At 38.8% G+C, this 22,440-nt stretch overlaps 1 protein-coding gene across 5 annotated transcripts in view; it reads right to left on the reverse strand.

Annotated features, from left to right (window-relative positions):
* Positions 1-22,101, reverse strand: part of NARS2 (asparaginyl-tRNA synthetase 2, mitochondrial) — a 130,045-nt gene extending 107,944 nt beyond the window's left edge. For 4 of the 5 annotated variants that reach the window (XR_005527790.1, XM_039228760.1, XM_039228759.1 and 1 more), the window contains exons 1-5: positions 21,613-22,101; positions 18,224-18,333; positions 17,324-17,444; positions 15,060-15,200; positions 9,023-9,103 (exon numbers count right to left, since the gene is read on the reverse strand). Coding sequence is in view for 4 of the 5 variants with exons in the window: in XM_039228760.1 (XP_039084691.1) it covers positions 9,023-9,103; positions 15,060-15,200; positions 17,324-17,444; positions 18,224-18,333; positions 21,613-21,753 (594 nt within the window). In the remaining variant the exon portion in view is untranslated. The remainder of the gene's footprint in view (positions 1-9,022; positions 9,104-15,059; positions 15,201-17,323; positions 17,445-18,223; positions 18,334-21,612) is intronic. The other variant, XM_039228761.1, reaches the window with a different exon arrangement.
* Positions 22,102-22,440: the final 339 nt, after the last annotated feature.

The raw sequence follows: 22,440 nt of genomic DNA on the forward strand, positions 1-22,440 counted from the left end.
ACCCAGGCACCCCTAAAACTTTTTTTTTTAAGCACAGGAAAATAAACATAAAACTGGCACAGTAGGAAAACAGAGGGAAATGGAATGGAGAAGGCACAAAGTGAGGGATCAAAGACATTAATAATGTTCTATTTCTTAAGATTAGTGGGTAGAGGTATATGCTTTACACTGTCTACATAGCTTGCATTATTTTATATCTACATATTTAATAAAATGAATTAAGAATTACAATAGGTTACTTATACAAAAAAGAACAGTACTTAAAGTTCTTGTCAACAGCAGGGTATCAATAAATGTTATTCTCTTTCCCCAAGGAAAATAAAAGGTTGTCTGGGAAGAGTGGCCAAAAAGAAAAGGCAAGGATACTTTATTTTAGTGTGGTGCTCAGCCTTTAACAGCAGTCTGCTACCTCATGAAGAATCTTTAACCGCAGAGCCTTAAAATTTTGTTATCTTTCTCAAAAGCCAACTTCAGGAGTCAATGTGATGTGTACAAACAGCATTTCCTTTATAGGCAAACAGTTCTTGTTTAAACTACAACTCTGTCCCTTAAGTGTGTGACCTCTGGTAAGTTGCTTTTGTTTTTTTTCAATCTGAGCCTGGGGTCCTCATGTAAAAAAGAATGATAACTTACTCAACAAATATTTATGGAGCACCTACCATGTGCCAGAGAATGTGCCAGGTATGATACAATAATGTACAAGACACACATGGTTTCTGCTCTCCCAAAGCAAACTAATTCCTCCTTCAAAGGGTTGCTGAAAAGATTATATAATATAAAGGACCTTGACATGGTGCCTGAAATACTTTGTATACTTTGAATACTTTGTATTCAATAAATGTTATTTCTCTTTCTTTTTCTGCTTGGATTACTTAAAGCTAATAAAATGGGATTAGTCCTTTTAAAAAGCCTGTCTAGTGGTCTAACATTACAAAAAACACCAATGAAATAACATATATACGGTCAAGTAATACAAAAGTATTAGCTGACTGAACATACTGTACAAACATTAGATGTTATTAGTCTATCATCAGGTTAAAATCCTGGCATCTGAATCAAAGTAAAACTATTTTAAAATTATGAATCCAAGCATAATTGGATTCAGATTTCACAGTGTTTTTACATTCTTAATGATTTCACTTAATATCCTTGTAATATCTGCAATTTTCTTTTAATATGTCTGGCTTTCAAAGTCACATTATTTTGGTGGCATTATTATTTTGGATTTTGTTTTTCCCATTTAAAAATGTCTTGCAAATTCATTTGCTGAGAAGCAAAATGGAAATAACTTTGTAAGTCAAACAGTACTAACTAGCACAGTAGTTTTCACAAGAAAGGAGGATTAACAAATATTTACAGGATGAATCAAACAGTGCAATTTTAGTCCAGTTGTGTGGCTGATGGGATTAGATCATTTTAAGAATGTACTCTACTTGGTGGATGCCAGAGGACAGAAGAAATAGCTCAGTCTTCTGAATAAGGTCTAGTAGCAACAGGCCGTATGTGCTCACAGTCTGAGGGGTTTTTCTTTTTTTTTAACCCATGTGTTGATTCACAAAATCCTCACTTCCCAGTGGAAGCATCAAAAGCACAATATCAAGTCAGTTCTCTTCTCAATGCCCCAGAAAGCAGGTTTGCTTCTCTTAATCTAGTGTGATATTTTCTTTCTTCTCTTTAATTAGTTTAATTGAAAAAGTAATATACTGGTTAAAATTGGAAAAGAAAAGTTAAAAAAAATCTGGTAATAAACTGACAGATGATTCATCAGACACAGCACCCACGCATATTGCTGACAGAAATAAAGGCTGATACAAACTCTCAGGAGAAAAGGAGCATAGTGACTGCCTGGGGCAAGGAGAATTGGGTAGCTCAGAGTCAGGGGTGGAAGGGAAACTAATTTTTTACCTCACACCGTTTGTGACTTGTGAACAGTGTAACTTTCCCATTTTTGTTTTGTTTTGTTTTTAAGTAATACAAGCAGATGATTAAAAATTCAAAGCACATAAAACAGTAGGCCCCAGGCCTGGGGCAAACACCAGTGTGTCTCTTATCTATTTTCCTAGATACGTGTCCTAGGCATTTTTCACATGCAGAAACCGGATGCCCTTAGCAGAAATAAACATTCTCACAGAGAAGAAAAGGATTAATCTTAAAGCTGAAAGTTCTGCAAAGCTAAAATCACCCATAGAAAATATTAATCAGTAAGTATCCTGGGCCCCTGGGTGGCTGAGTGGGTTAAGCGTCTAACTTTTGATCTTGGCTCAGGTCATGATCTCATGATTCGTGAATTTGAGCCTCGCATTGAACTCTGCACTGACAGTGTGAAGCCTGCTTGAATTCATTCATTCATTCATTCTTTTTTTCTTTCTCTCTCTCCCTCCCCCCCTACCCCTTCCCAACTCTCTCTCTCTCTCAAAATAAATAAATAAAACTTAAAAAAAAAAAAAGGCCCAAGTATCCAAATGTCCCACCACTGTCAAGTAGTGTGGAGGACACAGTTCTTCCCCACAAGGAGCTTACAATCTAGATGAGGAAACAAAAGAGAGGTAAAACAAAACAAAACAGTAAAGAACTGAATGTTAAAATAGGCTATAGCAACTGAACACAAGTACTTGGAAGGCAGGACTTAGAAGAAAGAAAAGCTTCATGGTAGATGAAAAAGTTGTTCTAAGAAGTTTGACCTGGCTTAGCCCTCCTTCCATTTTAAAGATTTAAAAGAAACAGGTAAGAGTATTTAAAAAGTGCAAACATCAAGCAGAACCAAAATGATGTGTGTCATGAATGACTTGGCCATAAACACATACAAACAGTAAAATTCTCCAGGTCCAGTAACTTCCTGTTATCATTTCTAGAATGCACAAGAGTTTAGAAAAGAGGAGTTTTGGTGCTTACAGCAGTCTGCTACTGCATATTGTTTTCTTTATTTTTGAAAAGCAGTTTCAAGTTTTCATATGTGTCATCTCACTTGATCCTTACAACTTACATGCATAGCTTCAATCACATTTTACAAGTGAGAAAACTAAGGATTGTGGTGGCAAAAAATAGTTCAAAGCAAGTAGCCTTTTCCTCCCTTTTTAACTCTCACCTTTGGCAAGACAGAGGGGGAGTTCTGCAGATCCACTCCTCAGTGAAACTGATGAAAGCTAGAAAATAAAAAAATTAAAAAAAACCAAACCTTACCCTCACCCCGGCCATTCAAAGTCTCTAGGAATGGTCCTAAGGACATACGGCAAATGAAGAAACATGTATTCAAGAAAATCTACTAAAACTTGGTAAGGACAAGTGGTGTTTGAATGATAACCCACTCCCTCTCCCTTCCCCATCACAGCTCAGCACAAGAGAAACTCCAGTCCAGACAGATAAAAAAGCCAAGGAAAGAAGGCTCTTTTAACCCTCAGCTGCCAGCTGGAAGACTACCTTAGTAGGAAGGGCAGCATGCCAGCATTTCTCACCTTCCCCACAGCCACCTGCTGCTGAAGCTAAGTTCGGGTGAGTGTGGCCAAGAGGTGGGGACTCCCTTCTTCTGCCCAGTCCCTGCTGGTCAGCAGGAGGCTCGGCCTTGGGGAAGGCACTAAGAATACCAGGCCCTGATTCTCTTGCCCAGGCTCATGGTGTGTGGGTTTCGGGTTGGGAGAAACAAGCCTACTGGGGCTGCCACCCACTGCACTGTGCTCTGTTCCTATATCGGGATGTCATTTAGAGAGAAGTATCCATTGTTCCTGCCTCCAGCACCACAGCCTGGTTCAGAGATTCTGCCCAGGGATAGAAGCAGGCTATAAAAACACTTTCATGTCTCCTTTAAAGAAGCCAACTTCATTTGCAACAGAGTACAGAGAAGTTCAAACCTAAGGTACTCTTAAAAAAAAGGTTGTGCTAAAAGGCAAGTGCGAGCTATGGACAGATTCACTGGAGACAAAGGCAAAAGTGCAGACCTGCCTGTTTGCTGGAGAGAAACTGAGAGATGGCAAGGAGGAGACCTTTTGGGCTCAGGATATATTCTAACATTGACTTTGAGAAGTACACCTTTAAAGGAGTCTGGATTTGACTGGATCAGTGTGTGAAGCAATTTATGCTCCAGAATACTGTTGAAAACAATGGTGCAATCACCCTGGAATTGGTGAAGTTTAAGAGCTGGGTGTGCTCTGGGAAAGAGGCTGCCAGAGAGCCCAGCCAGAATTAATGCCATCTCTGAGCGATTATGGGCATACCAAGGGTGTGCTACCCAAGAGCAACATCAGAAGCTTCACATTGCTGGAGAGATGGAGGGGATACACTTGTTTTTAGAAAAGAAAAAGAACTTCTATAACTCAAAACAAAAAGACAAATAAGCCAATTAAAAAATTGACAAAGGACTTAAGCTGACATTTCTCCAAAGATACACAATGACCAACAGGAACATGAAAAGATGCTCAACATTCTTTATCATTAAGGAAGTGCAAATCAAATCCACAATGAGATACTGCATCCATTAGAATGGCTATAATCAGAAACTGAAAATCACAAGCATTGGCGATGAGGCAGTGCAAGTGAAAGCCTCACACACTGCTGCTGGGAATATAATATAGTACAACCAATGTGGAAAATTAATTTGGCAGTTTCTCCAAGAGTTAAATGTTGAAGAACCATATGACCCAGCAATTCCACTCCGAGGTATATACTCAAACGGACCAAAAACAAGTGTTCAAACAAAAACTTGTACACAAATATTCAGAGCAGCATTATCCATAAGAGCCAAAGGTAGAAACAACCTAACGTCCACCAATGAATAAATGGTTGAATAGAATATGGTATATCCACACAGTATAATATGATTTAGTAATAAAAAGAAATGAAATTCAACACATGCTACAACAGAAGCCAGACACAAACAGCCACATATTGTATGATTCCATTTATATGAAATATCCAGAACAAGAAATCCATAGAGTGAAAACGCAGATTAGAGGTTACTAGGGGCAGGGGGAGAGGGGAATGAAGAGCTTCTGCTGCAGAGTTTCTGTTGGAGTGATGAAGAAGTTTTAAGTAGTAATGGTTGTATAGCACTGTAAATAGAATTAATGGTACTGAATTGTACACTTAAAGATGGTTAAAATGGTAAGTTTTATGTTACATGTATCACCAAACACACAAACACAAAAGCAAACCAATCTAATGCCAAACTTCAATATACAGTGTAAGATTCAGTATGAGAATCTTAGTATGAGACTCCTCACAGTATGAGATTCAGATATGAAATTACACATCTTCTTGGGTTCCATTTAATAGGCTTACACTTTGAGTTCATTCTTAGCTTTAAACAGTACTTAAATGTATAATTTCTAGGCTTGAATAATATTCCTATTATATGAAGTATTACTCTTAGATTTTCTCAGCCTAATTTAATTTCATAATGTGTAAACCATTTATCTATCACATTTTGGCAGAACAGAATTGTAATTTTAAAAACTTAAATGTGAATTAGACATTTACATATAAATTGCAAATGGTCAAAGGCAAAAAGCAAATCACAATGAAATACAACTTCATACCCTCTGAGTATAGCTATATTAAAAAAAAACAACAATAAAGGGCAATAATAAGGGTTGGCAAAGATGTAGAGCAACTGGAACCCTCATGCACTGCTGGTGGTAAACTAAAATGGTACAGGCACTTTGGAAAGTGGTTTGGCAGCTTCTCAAAATATTAAATACAGTATTACCATATGACTCAGCAATTCCACCCAAGAGACATGAAATCATATGTTCATCGAAATGTTTTCACAAATGTTCATAGTAGCATTATTCATAACAGCCAGAAGGTAGAAACAACCCAAATACTAATCAACTGCCAAATGGATAAACATAATGTGTAGATCTACACCAGAGTATACTAGTTGAATATGAAAGGGAATGAAGTACTGATAAATGCTAAAACATGAATGAACCTCAGAAACTTTGTGCTAAGTGAAAAAAAGGCAAGAAATGCTGTATGATTTCGTTTATATGAAATGCTCCCCAAAAGGCAAATCTATAGAAGGTAGTTTAGTGGTTACCTAAAGCTGGGGGGCGGGAATGGGAAGGGCCCGCGAATGGATACCAGGTTTCATTCTGGGGTGATGACAAGGCCTAAAATTAGTTTGCAGTAACTGATGGCTGCACAATCTTATGAATATACTAACCATGGAAGTATATGTTTTAAGTGGGTAAATTTTATGGTATGTAAACTATATCTCAATAAAGTTGTTTTATAAAAACCTGCTCTATCTTTTCATTCCTATAGCTATCCAACTTTATCTTCTATCATGTACCAATATACACCTTCTAATTTGTTCATCCAGAATCCAAGGAAAACCCCACACTCATTTCAATTACTTGACTCAATTCACAGTGTTCCCCTACAAGAAATATACTCCCTAGGTTATACTCAAGTCACAAATTCATTTTGAAGATTTTCCTGACCAAGTCGATCCTCATGGACATAATTTTCCTCTAGATTCCATGCCACTTGTACTTGGTGACACTGTAACCTCAAATACATACATAAAGCAGTTTCACCTTACAAAACAAACAGCTAATTTTTGTCATAATCTCTAATTCTTGGCTTTAATCTCTTTTATCTTCTCAGAGACAAGCTAGCATCTTGAACACAGGTGGTACAAATGTCTGCTGAATAACATACACAACCCTGAATGCAACTTCCTCCATATGTGTTCAGTAGTACCAAAACCTTAACAAATATCCAAAGTCTTAAAGCAGAAAACAGAAGTGAAGAAAAAGGGAACTAAAATGCTGGGACACGCTATCACCTCTCAAGAGTGTATAAGAGAAGCCTGTGCTTCTGCGGTGCATTTCAAGGTGGCCATTTACTGCTGTCCTCAAACTTGGGTGTGGACTAGGCATCCTTAACTTTAAATAGTTGCGAACACCTCATTGTTATCACAGCAAAAGAGAGCGCTATTAAGAGAAGAATTTAAATATGAAACTCTACTTCCTCCTGACAGTAGGGTGCCAAGACTCAAACCCCAGTGACCTTACATGCAGTCAGAAGGAAATTAACAAACGACACTTGGAATCAGTACTGAACACAGGTGTGTGATGTGGGAATAAGGAGTACTGCTTTCAAAGGATAGAGGGGCAGCAGGAGCAGAAGACAAGCCTTAAAACACCAAACTTCTGGAAGCAACAAAGACTGCAGGTCATAGCACAAAAGCCACCAATTGCTCAAACCTGATCTAAAGCCTGACTGCAGGGGTCTAGGATCAACGAATTTAAGAGCATTTCTTTCTGCTATCCTGTACAGGCAAGTCTAATTCCACTGTATGAAATTCTTTAACCTGGCCCTGAAATGCTACAGACAGTGAACACTTCTCATTTGTTGAGCTTCAGAAATCTCTATTTTCCCCTTCCTCTATATTTATACTTATCTGGTAACTTGCCTTATGTTGTTTAAAAGCCAAAATACACAGACTATAATCATTCAGACTTGCTTATGGGATTTCCCCAGTAGCAAAGTAGTTACCTCCAAATGTATCATTATTTCAGTTTGTTACAGATTTTTTTTTTACTTGTTTAATTTGGGTCTCTTTAATAATTACCTTCTTATTTGTAAAAACCCCTTTAAATTATACCTTTCCTTCCCTGTCATTTTAAAAATAATATTCAGTGGTTTAGATTAAGGGACTATGCAATGTAGTTAAGGTAGGTAATTCATCACTTCAATATTCAGAAGACTGTTAAGGCGCAAAGAGAAAATAAACAACATAAATGCCTAGAAGAGAATGTTTTTCACAAGGTATGTATTGTTCTTTTATCATATGCTGCCTTTTTTGAACTCACATTTATAGACGCTAACACTCCCAGTTTCAATGTTCAACGAAGCATTTTTATTCTGCTTTTTTGCAAAAGGACAACTATCAAGATTTCCTCAAACTATGTATGAATACAGAGAGCATTTAATTATCATTTTGAATAATGACCTCAACACATCAAGAGTCAGGATGTACTGAACCAGAGCACAGCAATTATATACAGGTCTTGCCATTTGATGGAATCATCAAGATGTATAAATAAGAATCCTGACTTCTCAGAGATAAAGAAATCACGGAATAAATGAAAGAAATACAAAAAGCACCATTTATCAATATACATTTCCCTTTGTCCATCATTGTATTACTGGCTAATGATTTTAAACAGGCTATGAAATTGATAAATGAATGGTTTTCAACTGCCTAAAAGTAAAAAAAACAACAAAAAAACCCTGGTAACTTTCAATAACGTGCAACAAGGGCAAGCTGACAATGCCTGGCATATACCAGAAGCTCAAAGAATTATTGCTGAACAAAGAATTAAAATCAGAGCCTTCATGGGGGGGCCTGGGCGGCTTAGTTATTTAAGTGTCCAACTTTGGCTCAGGTCATAATCTCACAGTTCGTGGGTTTGAGCCCTGTATCAGGCTCCATGCTGACAGCTCAGAGCCTACCTGGGATTCCTCCTTTCTGTTCCTCCCCGAATCATGCTTTCTCTATCTCTCAAAATAAATTAATAAACTTTAAAAGATAAAAAATAAAATCAGAGGCTTCATGAGGTAGACATGAGGTATACATTTCTTATGAAAATGCGTGTTCTTTAAAGACTTTGGAAAAGAAAATATCCAATGTGTACTTTCTTATTTTATTTTAAGATATGACTTACATCCAAAAATATTAACTAGGGCTTAACGTGCACAAGAGATATTAAAATCTTTATGAATCTCTTCAGATTTCTCTAGTTCACCAATTCACAGCTGTAGAAGGAAAGCCGATGGAGTACTAAATTAAAGACCATTCCTTTGAGTCACAATGCAAGTAAGATAGCCAGTAGGACAGGAAATCAGAGAGGTTTGAATTTTCTATAGAGGTTTCTATATTTTTTTAAGGATTACTACTGACAAAACTTCAGATTCTAGTCATGGTCTATCCATACAACTCTTATTAAATTTAAAGCAAACCCACAAGAGAACAATATTGAAGAGCAGCCTATCCTTCAAGATGGGAAGCACAACTTACTTCAACTTGGAACAGTTCTCCAGCCCCCTCACAGTCATTGGATGTGATTATTGGAGTATGAATATGGACAAAGCCACTGTCCTGGAAAAAAAGAAAACCCACTTTTTTCAGTATATTTGTACATGAAACAATTCTACTACTAAAAGAGCACTAAGAGAATGCCAAATCAAGTTCCCCTCTAACTCCCCAAATATAACTACTGAGATGTTAAGCTGAGTGTTTTACTGTACACAGAAGGGCAAAGAATTTTAAATCAAGAACTGACTTAGACATTATCCAATCCAATATCATTTCAAAGATAGCATCGAAAACTAAGGCCCAGAAAGATTTAATGAAAAATTCACGTATCTAGTCAGGTCAGTGGCAGAGAGAGCCAGGAGTGGAACCTAGGTCTTTAGGGTCTTTCTGGTGTTTTTTCTTCCCATTTCTAACACACTAGTAGTGATGTTACATACACACGCTCACTCAGGCTAATGCATCATGATGTTGCCTGCACTGCAAAGGGACTACAAAGTGATCAATACGAAGTTCAGTTAGTTTGGAATGAGACCATTAACTGTCACAAACTACCACAAAGGAGAAAAATTAAAGTTGACCAACAGGGACTAAAGAAATACATAGCAAAAAAGGCCGAAATGATTTTTAGGAAGTCTGTCATTAAATTGATGGCACAGTACACTGCACATGGCACAGGCAGTGCACTTCCTTTCCCTCAAGGAAGATTCTAAGCAGCAAATCCATCCATTACTGAGGCGCCCAACTGCAATTCTTCCGCTCCAAAGTCTGAGCTATTTCCATTAGTGAACCACAAAAGCTGTTTGCTAGGAGGATTGAAATAACCCAGCAACTTCAAGGTTATGCTTCTTTCATTTTGACTATGGATGTAGGCAAAAGGTTACATTCCGTGTAAATGCTGCAGGTGGGCGTGGAGGTAGCGCTGGGGGACGTGTGCTGCAGAGGCAGAATACCATGTGTTTCACACAAAAATTGTGGTCTTGAAATCAATACAATAAAATCACACATACACATTTAATCTCTGCCAAATTCTGTGTATCACTGGTGGAATGTAAAATTCATTACACTAGGGGTCTCCCAAATTTGCCCCTTCCTTCCTAAAAAAGGTTGAATTCAAGTGTTCTTGCTATATACAAAGTGCCCAGTTAACAACTTGTCTTAGGATGTAGACTAATTAAATATTCACACTATAAATTAGGAGTCTCAGAAAATATTCAAATATGTACTTAACCTGGGAGCTATGTGCCTAGAGGTGCCACACAAAGCACATTATAGACAATGAAGGAAACATAATCAATAACATTACTGCATAAAATTTTTATCTCCTAGGGACCAAGAATTATGGACATGAATCATTTATTCCACATGAATGCAGGCAACTATGAGCAGGAGTGCAGTAAACAAAGAAAGGAAGTGAAAAATCCAAAGGAAACGAGGGTGGTGAGAGGCAAGGGGGGGAGGGAGGAGAAAATTTAACGGCTAAATGTAATTGCCAAAGTTAGAACTGGTCAATTGCCACAAGAAACAAAACTGCAAATCTTATGAAAATAACTAACTATATGTTTGGTTTTTTTTAAATCACTCAAGTAGTGGGAATTATTCTTACTACTCAATTATCGCTAAACCTTTCAAAAGGTGTCACCAGCTTTTTAAGCCTAATACTGCTTGAAGGCTTATATCAAAGTGTGTAACATTATCACCAAAAGCTATGAAGAAGAGAGTCCAATGGAAAAATAATAAAGCACTGAGAACAAAATCCAAAACAGAGAAAGTGGATAGGGAAGTAGAAAAATAAAAAGGAAGAGAAATAGTAAGGACTTAAAGGAGTACTGTCTGCCTTCACCAGGATAACAGTGTCAGGTATTTACCCCATCCTGCACAACGGGGCTCCTAATTAGAGACAGGAGGGCCAGAGAAGGGGCCAAAAAAACACACGCACTTACCCCATTTTTCTGATTCCACCCATCACCTCTAAATATCTAGATATTTTTGATAGATACACATTCTAGAACCAGATATTTTATATGGCACTGAATATCTAAAAATTACAGAATTCACATACTAAAGCCCATGTGTATCAAAGACTCACAGACTGACTATATTTATCTTTCACATTCACACAAAGTATCATTATTGAATTATAATCAAGAACAACAATAAAAAATGACAAAAATTGTTAATCACTGGCAACCAAAAATGACAGCAAGACAACAACAAAAAATTTCCATAAAAAACAGTCACAAGAACTCAAAGACACAGTAGTCTGGGGTCATTCAACATAGGGGCAAAGAATATACCCTGACAGGCTGTTAAGGCATTTCTGTACAAAGAGAGAAAAATCTGATACTCAAAGGAAGAACCTTGACTCATCAAGAAAGGGCAAACTCTTTTAATGGCTCAATTTAGGAAGCAGGAAAATATGGCATATACTTTAGGATAACCTTCACTGGAAACTGGAAGAAAATAGTGCCTAAAGAGATAATTCTGTTGAGAAACTCAGCTCTTCTATAGAACTCATTCCTTGAGGTTTCCAGACATCCAAGTTTTAGTACATAATAAATGTGTCTATTTTATGCACAAGCCAAGTCATACACAAAATCTTTTTGATCCTCAAACCAAAAACTGAATTTTTAGGGCACCTGGGTGTTTTAGTCAGTTAAGCGCTCGACTCTTGGTTTCATCCTGGGTCATGATCCCATGGTTGGTGAGTTCAAGCCCTGCATCCAGCTCTGCACTGACAGCATGGAGCCTGCTTGGGATTCTCCCTCTCTCTCTGCTCCTCTCCTGTACACATGTGCTCTCAAAATAAATAAATAAACTTAAAACAAAGACCTTTTAATCTAGAAATATTAGGAAAAAACAGAAACTCGAATAGCACCTTTTAATTTAAGATACTTTAAGTTAAGAAACTTTTACTTAGAGTTCAAGTCTTAACATCTTTTAGGGAGTCTAAAGTAATGAGTTATAGCCCGAAGTACTAAGTAACATATAACTATTATTTAATATGCCTTACAGTACTCTGTAATTTCAATCCAATCACATTGTTACACATACAAGTGGGTAACATCATAGAATTATCAGAATTATATTTTCCAGGGCTTCATAATTAAAAAGTGAATTTACAGCACTTGAAATTACCTACCTTTATATAACTATAACCAATAGTGGTAAAATTCATTATTTTCAACCAATTAGAATGTTATTTTGCTTGTTTTTTTTTTTTTAATTTCAAAATTTCCCACTTTATTTTTAAATTGTTTACATATTTATAGAAGCCTCAAGTAGGAAGTGTATACAGAAAGTAGGTAAAGCTCACTGGTCAACGCACTGCCAATACTACCACCTAGTGGCCAGGAGTCTATAAAACTTTCAGTATTGAAGCAGGGTGGCTTTATCCACTGTTTAAAGCCATATGAGGGGGGAAGAGCATTTTTAGATCTAAACAAATTTTCTGTTTGTGTGGTTCAAGTACTACTAAAAAGCCATATGGAAGCAGCATAAGAAAGTTTATGAGAGCATATGGAAATGCACCCTTTCAAACTATAATGGGATGACATAGTGTAATGTGATTATTTTTCTTTGTTTATTCAAAACTATGTTTTAAAGCCATGATGCTCTTTAGCTGTTTCACCAGAAATTAAGTCTGAAGGAACTTTTCAAAGAGCAAGAGATCTTTCGGTAAACCACAGGAAGGCTGGGCCTAAATGAATTTGGACGTAGTCCAAGGGAGGGGTATGATGTTAGACACTCGCTGCCAAAAAAATGGATCCAGAGAAGTGGCATAGGAAGAGCTCCAGAACCTCTTGGAGTAACAAAGAACCTCACCTGCTGGGCCGCTCCTGGCCTTTGGGGTCCTCTCATCCATAGGGGTGGGTGGGGGAGGATCCCTTCACCTCATTAACTTACCAACTGTATTCCATGGTGGCTTTCCCGGGTAGGGGGGAATGGCTGACAAGCAAAGCTAAATATGACAAAATGCCTTTAGGTGTACATCAATCTACTTGATTAACACCAATAACTATTTAAAATCAGTGTTAACTACATATAAAATATGCCTATGACCAAGATGGAAAAACAGGGATCAGATTTACCCTACCCCTTTAAACAACCATAAAAACAAAAACGAAGTCCCCATAAGCAAACCACATGGAAGGCTGGTTTTTAAGATGATGCATATCAGACAACAAAAGACAGTGATCCCTGAGGTAGGAAACAAACTTAGTGAACCCTATCAGTAGCCCTGCTTACCACCTTGAGATTATCCAGGCCACAGCAGAAGAGGGGGAAATAAAGGAGCCCAGAAGACCTCTTGAGTTGCGGAGACAGAGCTGAGAGTCTGAGGGGACAAAAGTGGCTAGAATTCATAGGATAGAGTATCAGAGAGGAGAAAGTGCACAAACTCCCGAAATGTACAGACGGTCACTCTAGAGTGTCAGATAGAGGAATGATGAACACATGCGTGTGGGGAAACTGTCAAAGGCCAAGGCAAGAACCATCCAGAAAGATTAAAGGAGATAGTACTTAGTGCTCACGTGTGGCTGGGTAATTAGCCATAGACTGAGTACTGCTCCAGATCCATTTACCAAATCATAAGCAAGACCCAAAGGGATCAAAGTTTTCAAGTAGCTTAACCACACACCAGAACAAAGCTTAAGAAGCTTTATAAATATCCAACATGGTAAAATTCACAATATCTGGCATCTAACCAAAGATTAGCAGGTATGCAAAGAGGCAAGAAATCTTAACTTGTAATGAGGAGACTAATGAATGAATGAATCAATCAAATCAAGCTGACTCATAACTGACAGACATGTTTGAATTAGAAGGACATAAAATAGTTATTGAATAGCTACTAGAAACATAAGCAGTTTTAATTAAAACCATATTATAGGGGCACCTAGGTGGCCCAGTCAGCTGAGAGTCTGATTCTTGACTCAGGATCATGGGATAGAGCCCTGTGCTGGGCTCTGTGATGAGTGTGGAGCCTGCTTAAGATTCTCTTTCTCTCTCCCTCTGCCTCTCTCCCCTGCTTGCACTCTATCTCTACCTCAAAAATAAAAAATAAATTAAAAAAAGAAAGTAAATGTAAAATAAAAATATATGTTTTTAAAAATAAATAAAACTGCACTTTGTATATGTTTAAGAAGTTAAGTAAAGACATGGAAGGTATTTTTTCAAAAAGGCCCAAATCAAACATCTAGACATGAAACCTACAATGTGAGATGAAAAAGGCACTGGATAGAGGTAACAACAAATCAGTCACTGTAGAAGAAAAAGATCAGTGAGCTACAAGTGTAGAAACTACCCCCCAAAAAAACACACAGGGGAAAAAGTAATTTTAAAAAAGAAAAGAATGTCACTGAACTATTGAGGTATCAAGTGGCCTACTATCTGGGCAACTGAAGTCCCCAAAGGCAGGAGGTAACATAAAAAATATTTGAAGAAATAATGGATGAAAAACTTATGCAAATTAAAACACATAGATCCAAGAAATTCAGGGGCACCTGGGTGGCTCAATCAGTTAAGCATCCGACTTCGGCTCAGGTCATGATCTCACCGTTCATGGGTTCAAGCCCCGCGTCGGACTCTGGGCTGACAGCTAGCTCAGAGCCTGGAGCCTGCTTCACATTCTGTATCTCCCTCTCTCTCTGACCCTCCCCTGCTCACACTGTCTCCCTCTCCCTCTCTCTCTCTCTTTCAGAAGTAAATAAAAACATTAAAAAAAAATTTAAAAAAAAGATCCAAGAAATTAAACAAGGTCTAAACACAAGGAACAAAGAAAACTGGGCCAAGGCACATCATAATCTAATTGCTTAAAACCAGTAATAAAGAGGAAATTTTAAATCAGCCAAAAAAAAAAAAAAAAAGTACCATACAAATAAAGGGTGCTCGGAATAAATATTGTAACTAACAGAACTTTCAAGATAATACTCCAGGGTTACAATTACTCAATTTCTTCACAAGAAAGAACAGCTAGGAAGAAAAAGAAAAAGAGCAGCTAGAAGCACAGGAAGCACCTCACCTTAAAGAAAGAATGAATAGCAGCTGTGGCTTCACTGCGAATCCTCAGTATAGAACCCAGAGCATTAGTCCTGCACCTGAGGTGAGGATACTGCCTCACATACTCCAGAGGAGGCCTCTCTTTATATTTAAAAGGAAAAGCCTGACAATAAATGGAAAAAACAAATTAAAAGCTAAGACATAACATTCTATAAAATCAGTTCCCAGAACATTTGTTAAACAGTGATGCTTTGTAACAAAATTAAAATGCTTTCTGTCTCAATTTCTTAACATAAGTGAACATGATCCTGTTAATTCTAAGTTAACAGAATGGTGGGGTGGGAATCAGAGATGTGCGTTTGAATCTAGTTCTACTACTTCTTGGGCGTGGAACCTTGGGCAAAGTTAGAATTACGGAGGCGAATCTGTTATTTATGACATTTCTATCCATTAGCTTATATCAGTCACCACTTACAAATAGACAGATTAGGATATAATTATGCAAAACAATCCACTGTTTGGCACATAGGAGTTCAGAATATTGTAGATGTTAAAGATTATGTTTTCTACAGCTGTGTACACACAGCTGGCGTTCAATTTTAAAATCACCCAAATGTCTTGAAAGCCCACAATCATTTATAATCAATTGGCACTGTTTTTCACTGTTTATCAACATTTCTAAGAACATGAGGGAGGGTCAACAGCTTTCTGTCATTGGCAGAGCACTGTATATTTACAAAAATGTCAAATTATGACTCTAAGTGGAAATATTCCACCCTGTACATACTTGTGTTAAGAGATTTAGAAGACAAAAACAAACTTCTAGACCAAAAGCAAAGTTTCAATAAGAAAGACAGCAGAGAAATGAAATAAAAAAGCCAAACTGGTAGCTTATTACATTTAGTCTTTCCTATTTCTTTTAGTGCACATGCTAATTTATTTCGTAATAGAAATAAGCACCATACCTACTGAAGTCAAAATATGACCACATTACTAGAGGTTTGGGGACTGCCTGGGGGATTAGAATTCCCTAATGACTCACAAAATGACAATGAAATTAAGGGGACGAATAGGTGAATGACAACCACAGAAGCCAAGAGAGAACAGCTTAAAAAGGGTAAAACACATGGCACATTTTAATAATCATATACCCCTCTAAAAAAAAAGCAAAAACAAAACTGGTTACATCTCTGTTCTTCTCAGAATTCCAGATTATTTTTCACACTCCACTTTTCAGAAATCTTAGAACCTGATTCCTGATTTCACAAGTCAATTATTTATTAGTGTTTTAATTAGTATTTCTAGGAAAACTATTCAGAAGGACATTTTTTAAAAAGGTGACCATTTTCTTATTTCCTTGCCTTTATTTTCTTCCAATTATCCAAAAAAACAAAAGTGAATTAAATTGATGCAATTTCCCTATATTTCCTTATGTTTTGTTCATCAAATATTTGGAAGACAAGTAAGTACAGCACAACTACAGAGGAGTCAAATGGCTAGTACATACATTCCAGCAGTGGCGCTAGTCAGTGATATAACCTTGGGCAAGTCATGTCACCTGCCTGGGCCTCATTTTCTCCAATTTCAGAGGATGGATTAACAGCCTTTCATTTTATTCCCTCTAACCTCTTTATCAGGTGATGAATAAAAGCTACTAACAAAGAGACTTGCAAAACAGGCATGAGCATGTCTTAAAGTAGGATTTCTTATCCTTGCTCAGCCAGAGCATAAGTATTGTCCAACAGAATTTTCTGTGATAAATGGAAGGGTTCCGTACCCACGCCCAGTAGCCAGCAGCTGCATGTGAACTGTATCTAATGTCACTGAGGAACTGATTTTATTACCTGATTTAATATTAACTTAATTAATACTAAATACTAGTTAACACAGCTACAGGTGGCTAGTGGCTACTGTATTGGGACAACATAGCTCTAGATCCTGTAAAAGTCATTTCTAGGCAGGGCTTTCCTCAGAACACAGTCTGCCCTTGTATGTCTCTGTACTGAAGTTAACTGGGCATGACTCTAAAAGTGGCAGTTTAACTGTGACAGGTGTCCAAAGAGATACACCGATTAATACTTTGCTTTCAGTCATAAATTCAGCCATCTACACACTTTTTGCTATGTTCTCTACATTCCTCTGGCTCCATGGCCGGTTTCAATTATCTGGGAAGTCACAATTGAAACATGTTCTAAGTGCCATCTTCCCAATAATCACACTTAGAACAGACTGCTAATGTTTTAAATTATGCCCAAATAGTCTCCATAAAAGTATCACAGAGCATACCTTGGTATCACAATTCCCAACAATTTCAATTTTTTCTGCCTTCAGTTCCACATTCTGCTTTTTGGATGGACTTTTCACCAGCTGCCCTTGAACTTCCACAGAACTCCCAAAAGCCAGTTCTCTGTAGTAACAACAAACCAGCATAAACAAGATATCATTATACAGAACCCTCATTTTAATATAAAACTTGCTATCAGAACATTACAGTATTTAATGATAGAGGTTTCACCCTTAAATGTGCAGCAAATAATTAAGAGAGACTGAAGCAAAGGATAAGTAGGGGATATTATTATGTGAAGATGTTAAAAAAAGAAAGGCCTGGGAGGGCCTGAGTGGCTCAGTTAGTTCAGCGTCTGACCCTTGATTTCGGCTTAGGTCATGATCTCTCAGTGTGTGGGATCGAGCCTAGAGTTGGGCTCCATGCTACTACCTCGAAGTCTGCTTGGGATTCTCTCTCTCCCCCTCTCTCTGTCCCTCCCCCACTTGCACTGTCTTTCTCTCAAAATAAAAAAATAAACTTAAAAATAAAAATAGAAAGGCCTAAGCTTGAAGGATCTTGATTCCAAGTATGTGGACTTGGCCTCGAAGCTTTGAAAAGCAGGTTTTTGTTTTTTTTTTAGAAAGATCACTCTGGGGCACCTGGGGGGCTCATTTGGTTGAGCATCTGACTATGGCTCAGGTCATGATCTCATGATTCATGAGTTCAAGTCCCACATCGGGCTTACTGTCAATATAGAGCCCACTTCAGATCCTTTGTCTCCCTCTCTCTCTCTGCCCCACCCTGCTCATGCTCTCTCTCTCAAAAACAAACATTAAAAAAAATATATATGAACACTGGATTAGGGAAAAGGGGAACAGAGGAGATGAAAAAAAAAAGATTCTTTTGTTAAAAAAACTCGCCTACTATCAAAGCTTGAATCAGCTACAACTTGAAGGCTTTCCAAAGACGATCCATCATTTATATGCAGGAACAAGACTTCCTTCTGGGATCGGACTGAACGAATCCATCCCTAAGGAAGAAAAATTTCTAAATGGGAGTTTGAAACATGTAAACATTTTACATTTTCATTACACATGCACACACAAGACTAAATGAAAAAAACGTTCTTAGTCCTGCCTTAACAAATTGATTGCTTTTACCTCACCCATATGCATATATAATTCAACAGGATTCTGATCCCACGGAGATACAGCTTTGGCATTCCACCTTTTTGTTTTGTTAATAAAATTCATCATTCTCAGGGGCGCCTGGGTGGCTCAGTTGGTTGAGCGTTTAGGTTGGTTTCAGCTCAGGTCATGATCTCACAGTTCACAAGTTCGAGCCCCACATCAGGCTCCATGCGCTGTTGCCCTGCCCCTCCTCTGCTCATTCTGTCTCTCCCTCAAAATGAATAACTAAACTTAATTAAAACAAAACAAAACATACCTCATCATTATGAATACATGCCTAACATTCCATTAGGCTGATGAACCTAACTTATATCATCAATTTTCCCAATATTGGCTATTCCAGGTATTTATTCCAGGTAATAATAACAAGGCATATTATTTGGGTCCCTGTCTCCTTTTATATTGAACTCTCAGGAGGGAGATTATGTAGTTATAGGCCAGAAACACCTTAATGGGATTTTTCTTTTCCTTTTACAAAATACCACACAGACTTCTCAAGAAGCTTTTCACTGTGACATATATTTAGTACATAAGCTTTTTCAAAGACACTCTGAATTTAAAATGACAGGCATGTGTGAGTACAAATGAGGTCTTCTAGTAGACCAGTAACACTAAAAACAGCTCTCACAGATCACATCCAACTTATATTTAACTAGCACAGAAGAGAGAATATCCTAGCAGACACTGAACAATTGTGAAACTGATGGTGTTTGATTAGCTATCAGACATGCTTGGGAAAAGCGAGAGGATTCTACTTAGAAAAACTGTATTGACCCTGACCTTGTGTTCCCATCTCACACTACAGACAATGCTCTTCCATTCCTTATTTTCATGTCCATCACATTGTGAAGGGTTAAGAACCATGCTTTCGTTGCTTTGAAGGCCATTGTCAGGGACACAGTAGAAAGTCCGTTAAAGTTTTTCAGTGGAAGGAGGTCTACCATGCACTAAAAATCTATGTGACAAATGTTTTACTACCTTCTTCACATACCATCTCATCTTTTCCTCACATCTCTGTGGACTATCATCATAACTCGTCTCACAAGTGAAGAGCCTGGGCCCTGAGAAGTCAAACAACTTGCCAAAGGTCACACTGCTGGTAAACAGAGCCTGAATTTGGACGTAGGTCTACCAGAAAGCCCTTGGTCTTTTTCTAGGGCTACACTGAAAAAAAGTGTGTAAATTGCCTCGGTCTTTCACAACTGAGTGTGCCCATCTTTCTGGTTTCACCTCCCCACATTTCCCTGAAGACAGATGATCTTTGGTTATGTGTAATCAATAGTAATTCCTAAAGAACCACTGTCTTGCTTTTCACTTGTTAGTAAAACTTAACATTTGTGGAACACTGTTTAATGTGCTTCTGCTCTAAGCTCTTTGTGAATATTTTACATTTAATCCTTACAAGAACTTAATGAAGTGAATATACTCATTTTAGAGATGAAGAACATATTAGGACAAGTTAGGACAACCTCTCTAAATAATTAAAATCACAGTTCCTGAGGAGTAGAGCTAGCATTCAAATACAGTTCTCAGCTCAAAGTTCATGTTATTATTAAACTTTTCCGGAATGAGATCTCCACCCCATCCCCAGTTTCTCTGCCTGAGGAACATATCCCTCAGAACGCCAGTGAAACATCACACAAGAAGTCTTCCTTGACCTCACAAAGTTAAGGTCGTCCCTCTCTCTTTTCTCAAAGTTCTTTATTCCACCAATACTTATCACGTTACCCCCAATTACTTGTCTTAGCCATTAAGCCAGGGCTATCCCACAAAAATATGTGAGCCATGTAAGTAATTTTGCTTGTTTTAGCGGTCACATTAAAAGTTGACCGGTAAATTTAATTTTAATATTTTAACCCATTATGCCAATATTATCAACATGTAATCAATATAAGCATATATTGAGGTATTTTATATTCTTTTTTGTTCTCCAAAATTGATGTGTATTTTACATTTAGTTACCCTTCAGTTTGGACTAGCCACATTTCAAGAGCTCAGCGCCACAAATGGCCGGTAGCTACTATCTTAGACCACATGGCACTAAAACGAGAGCCTCTAACCTAGGCAGTAGCTTTTGTTTTTTTTATCTTTGCATTCTTTCTTGACTACCACTCAGAAGGGATCATTGATGTACACGTGTCAAAGTAATAGATGAATACAAAAAAAGGGCCTGATTTGGATCATGGAAAAATATGAAACCAAAAAAAAGGCAGAGGGATCACACTGCTAAAAATCAAGGATATTCAAGGACAACAAAATTAACTGCATCAGTATTTCAGCAACCTAAAGGGGGTCAAATCACCTTGCCTGGTCTACCTCCGTTAAAGGGAAATCTTCTAGGTGAAGTTGCAAATATTAGCAAGACAAATAATAGCAGCTACAACTGATTGAGTGTGGGCCACTGTTCTAAATTTCTTAATATCTATCATCTCACCTAATCTTCACGATTCTATGAGGTTAAAGCTATTATTAGCTTCACTGCTCTAAGCAGCAAAAAGGTTTAGAGCACAGAAGACACCATACTTAATAATTATAGAAGAGACCCATAACTAATGAGCCACTAAGTGGCACAGATTTGAACCCAGGCAGCCTGACCCCAGGGTTGTTTCAAACTGCTACACTCTACTCGTTTTCTTTATGTATTAAACATACGTTATATGCGAACCCCTATTTTTTGGCTTCGGGATGCCGGAAGGTTGAATAAAAGCCAATGTTTAGTTGAACAAATTTTTACTGTCAGACGTGGGAATACCAAGAACGCTAAGACACGGTGTCCGCTCTCAAGGAGATAGCTCAAGGCAGCCACTTTGTAACTGGTTGTTCATTATGAGGGATAAAGGAAAAAGCAGCTCGTCAATTTATTCTGCCGTGTAACTAACAAGTTTACTGACAATGCACTCGTACCGTGAAAGCAAAGTTCCAGCACTTCATAGGCAATCCCAACAGTTGTGCGCAAAGTAACGATAAGGAAAGGAGAAAGGAGTGAATGCGCACGACTGTCTACATTTCCTCCTTTCTCTGCCTGTCGTTTTGTCTGACCGGACAGGGCAAGCCTAGACGAGGAGGTGGCGTGCAAGTCACTAAAATGAAAAATAACCATCCCCTTCCCATACACCAACCTGGACCTTAACGCGCTCCCCATTCGTGCTCCGGGCCCCTAGCGCGTCCCGAACGCTCAGTCTGGCGGAAGGTTTGTGTCTCGGGCAGGGAGCGGAGGAGCAGGAGCGCAGGGCTCGGAGCAGGCACCGGGCCCCGAACATCGCGCGGCTGCCCCGGGCCCTCCTCGGGACCAGCCCGGATCCCGGCTGGTGCGCCCTCTGCCTACGGCGACCCTCCCCTCTCGACTGCTCCTCAGTCCTAGACCCCAGCCCTGCAGTCACGCTCTCCACACCCCCTACCCCCCACTCCCGGCTGCTCCCTTCCCCTTCAGGGGCTCCAGCTGTGTCCCCAGACAACTCGGCCGCTTCCCTCTCCGCGGACAGGGAGGAGCGGACACAACACAGCCAGCTGCCTAAGCCTAAAAAAAAACCACACGCCGAAGCCGGCCGCGACACTGCAGAGACCCGCGTCTTTTCCAAACCCAGCGCCCACACCGCCTCCCCCAGCTGAAACACGCGCGGCCGCCGCCACTACGCCACACGCCGACGTCCACGTCATCACGCTACAAGGGGGCCAAGAAGGAGCGTGCGCACTCGAGACTCCAGTTTACGGAGGGGGCGGGCCCGAGACAGGTGCTGGCTGAGCAGTGGGAGGCGGGGCCAGGAGCTAAAGCATTCTGGCTGTCGGTGTTGCCTGAGCAACTGAGGAGCACTGCTGGGAGGAGGTCTGAGAGGTCTTCATTTCTAAAGCTTCCAGTTGATGCCGAGGGACACTGAGAGGCCAGGAGTGACTGATGCCCAGCGAAAGCCTCCAGGAGACTTAGTTGCTGAGAGGATGAGCCTGAGGAT

This window comes from Hyaena hyaena, unplaced genomic scaffold (assembly GCF_003009895.1).
Source record: "Hyaena hyaena isolate Hyena2069 unplaced genomic scaffold, ASM300989v1 scaffold_34, whole genome shotgun sequence".
NCBI lineage: Eukaryota > Metazoa > Chordata > Mammalia > Carnivora > Hyaenidae > Hyaena > Hyaena hyaena.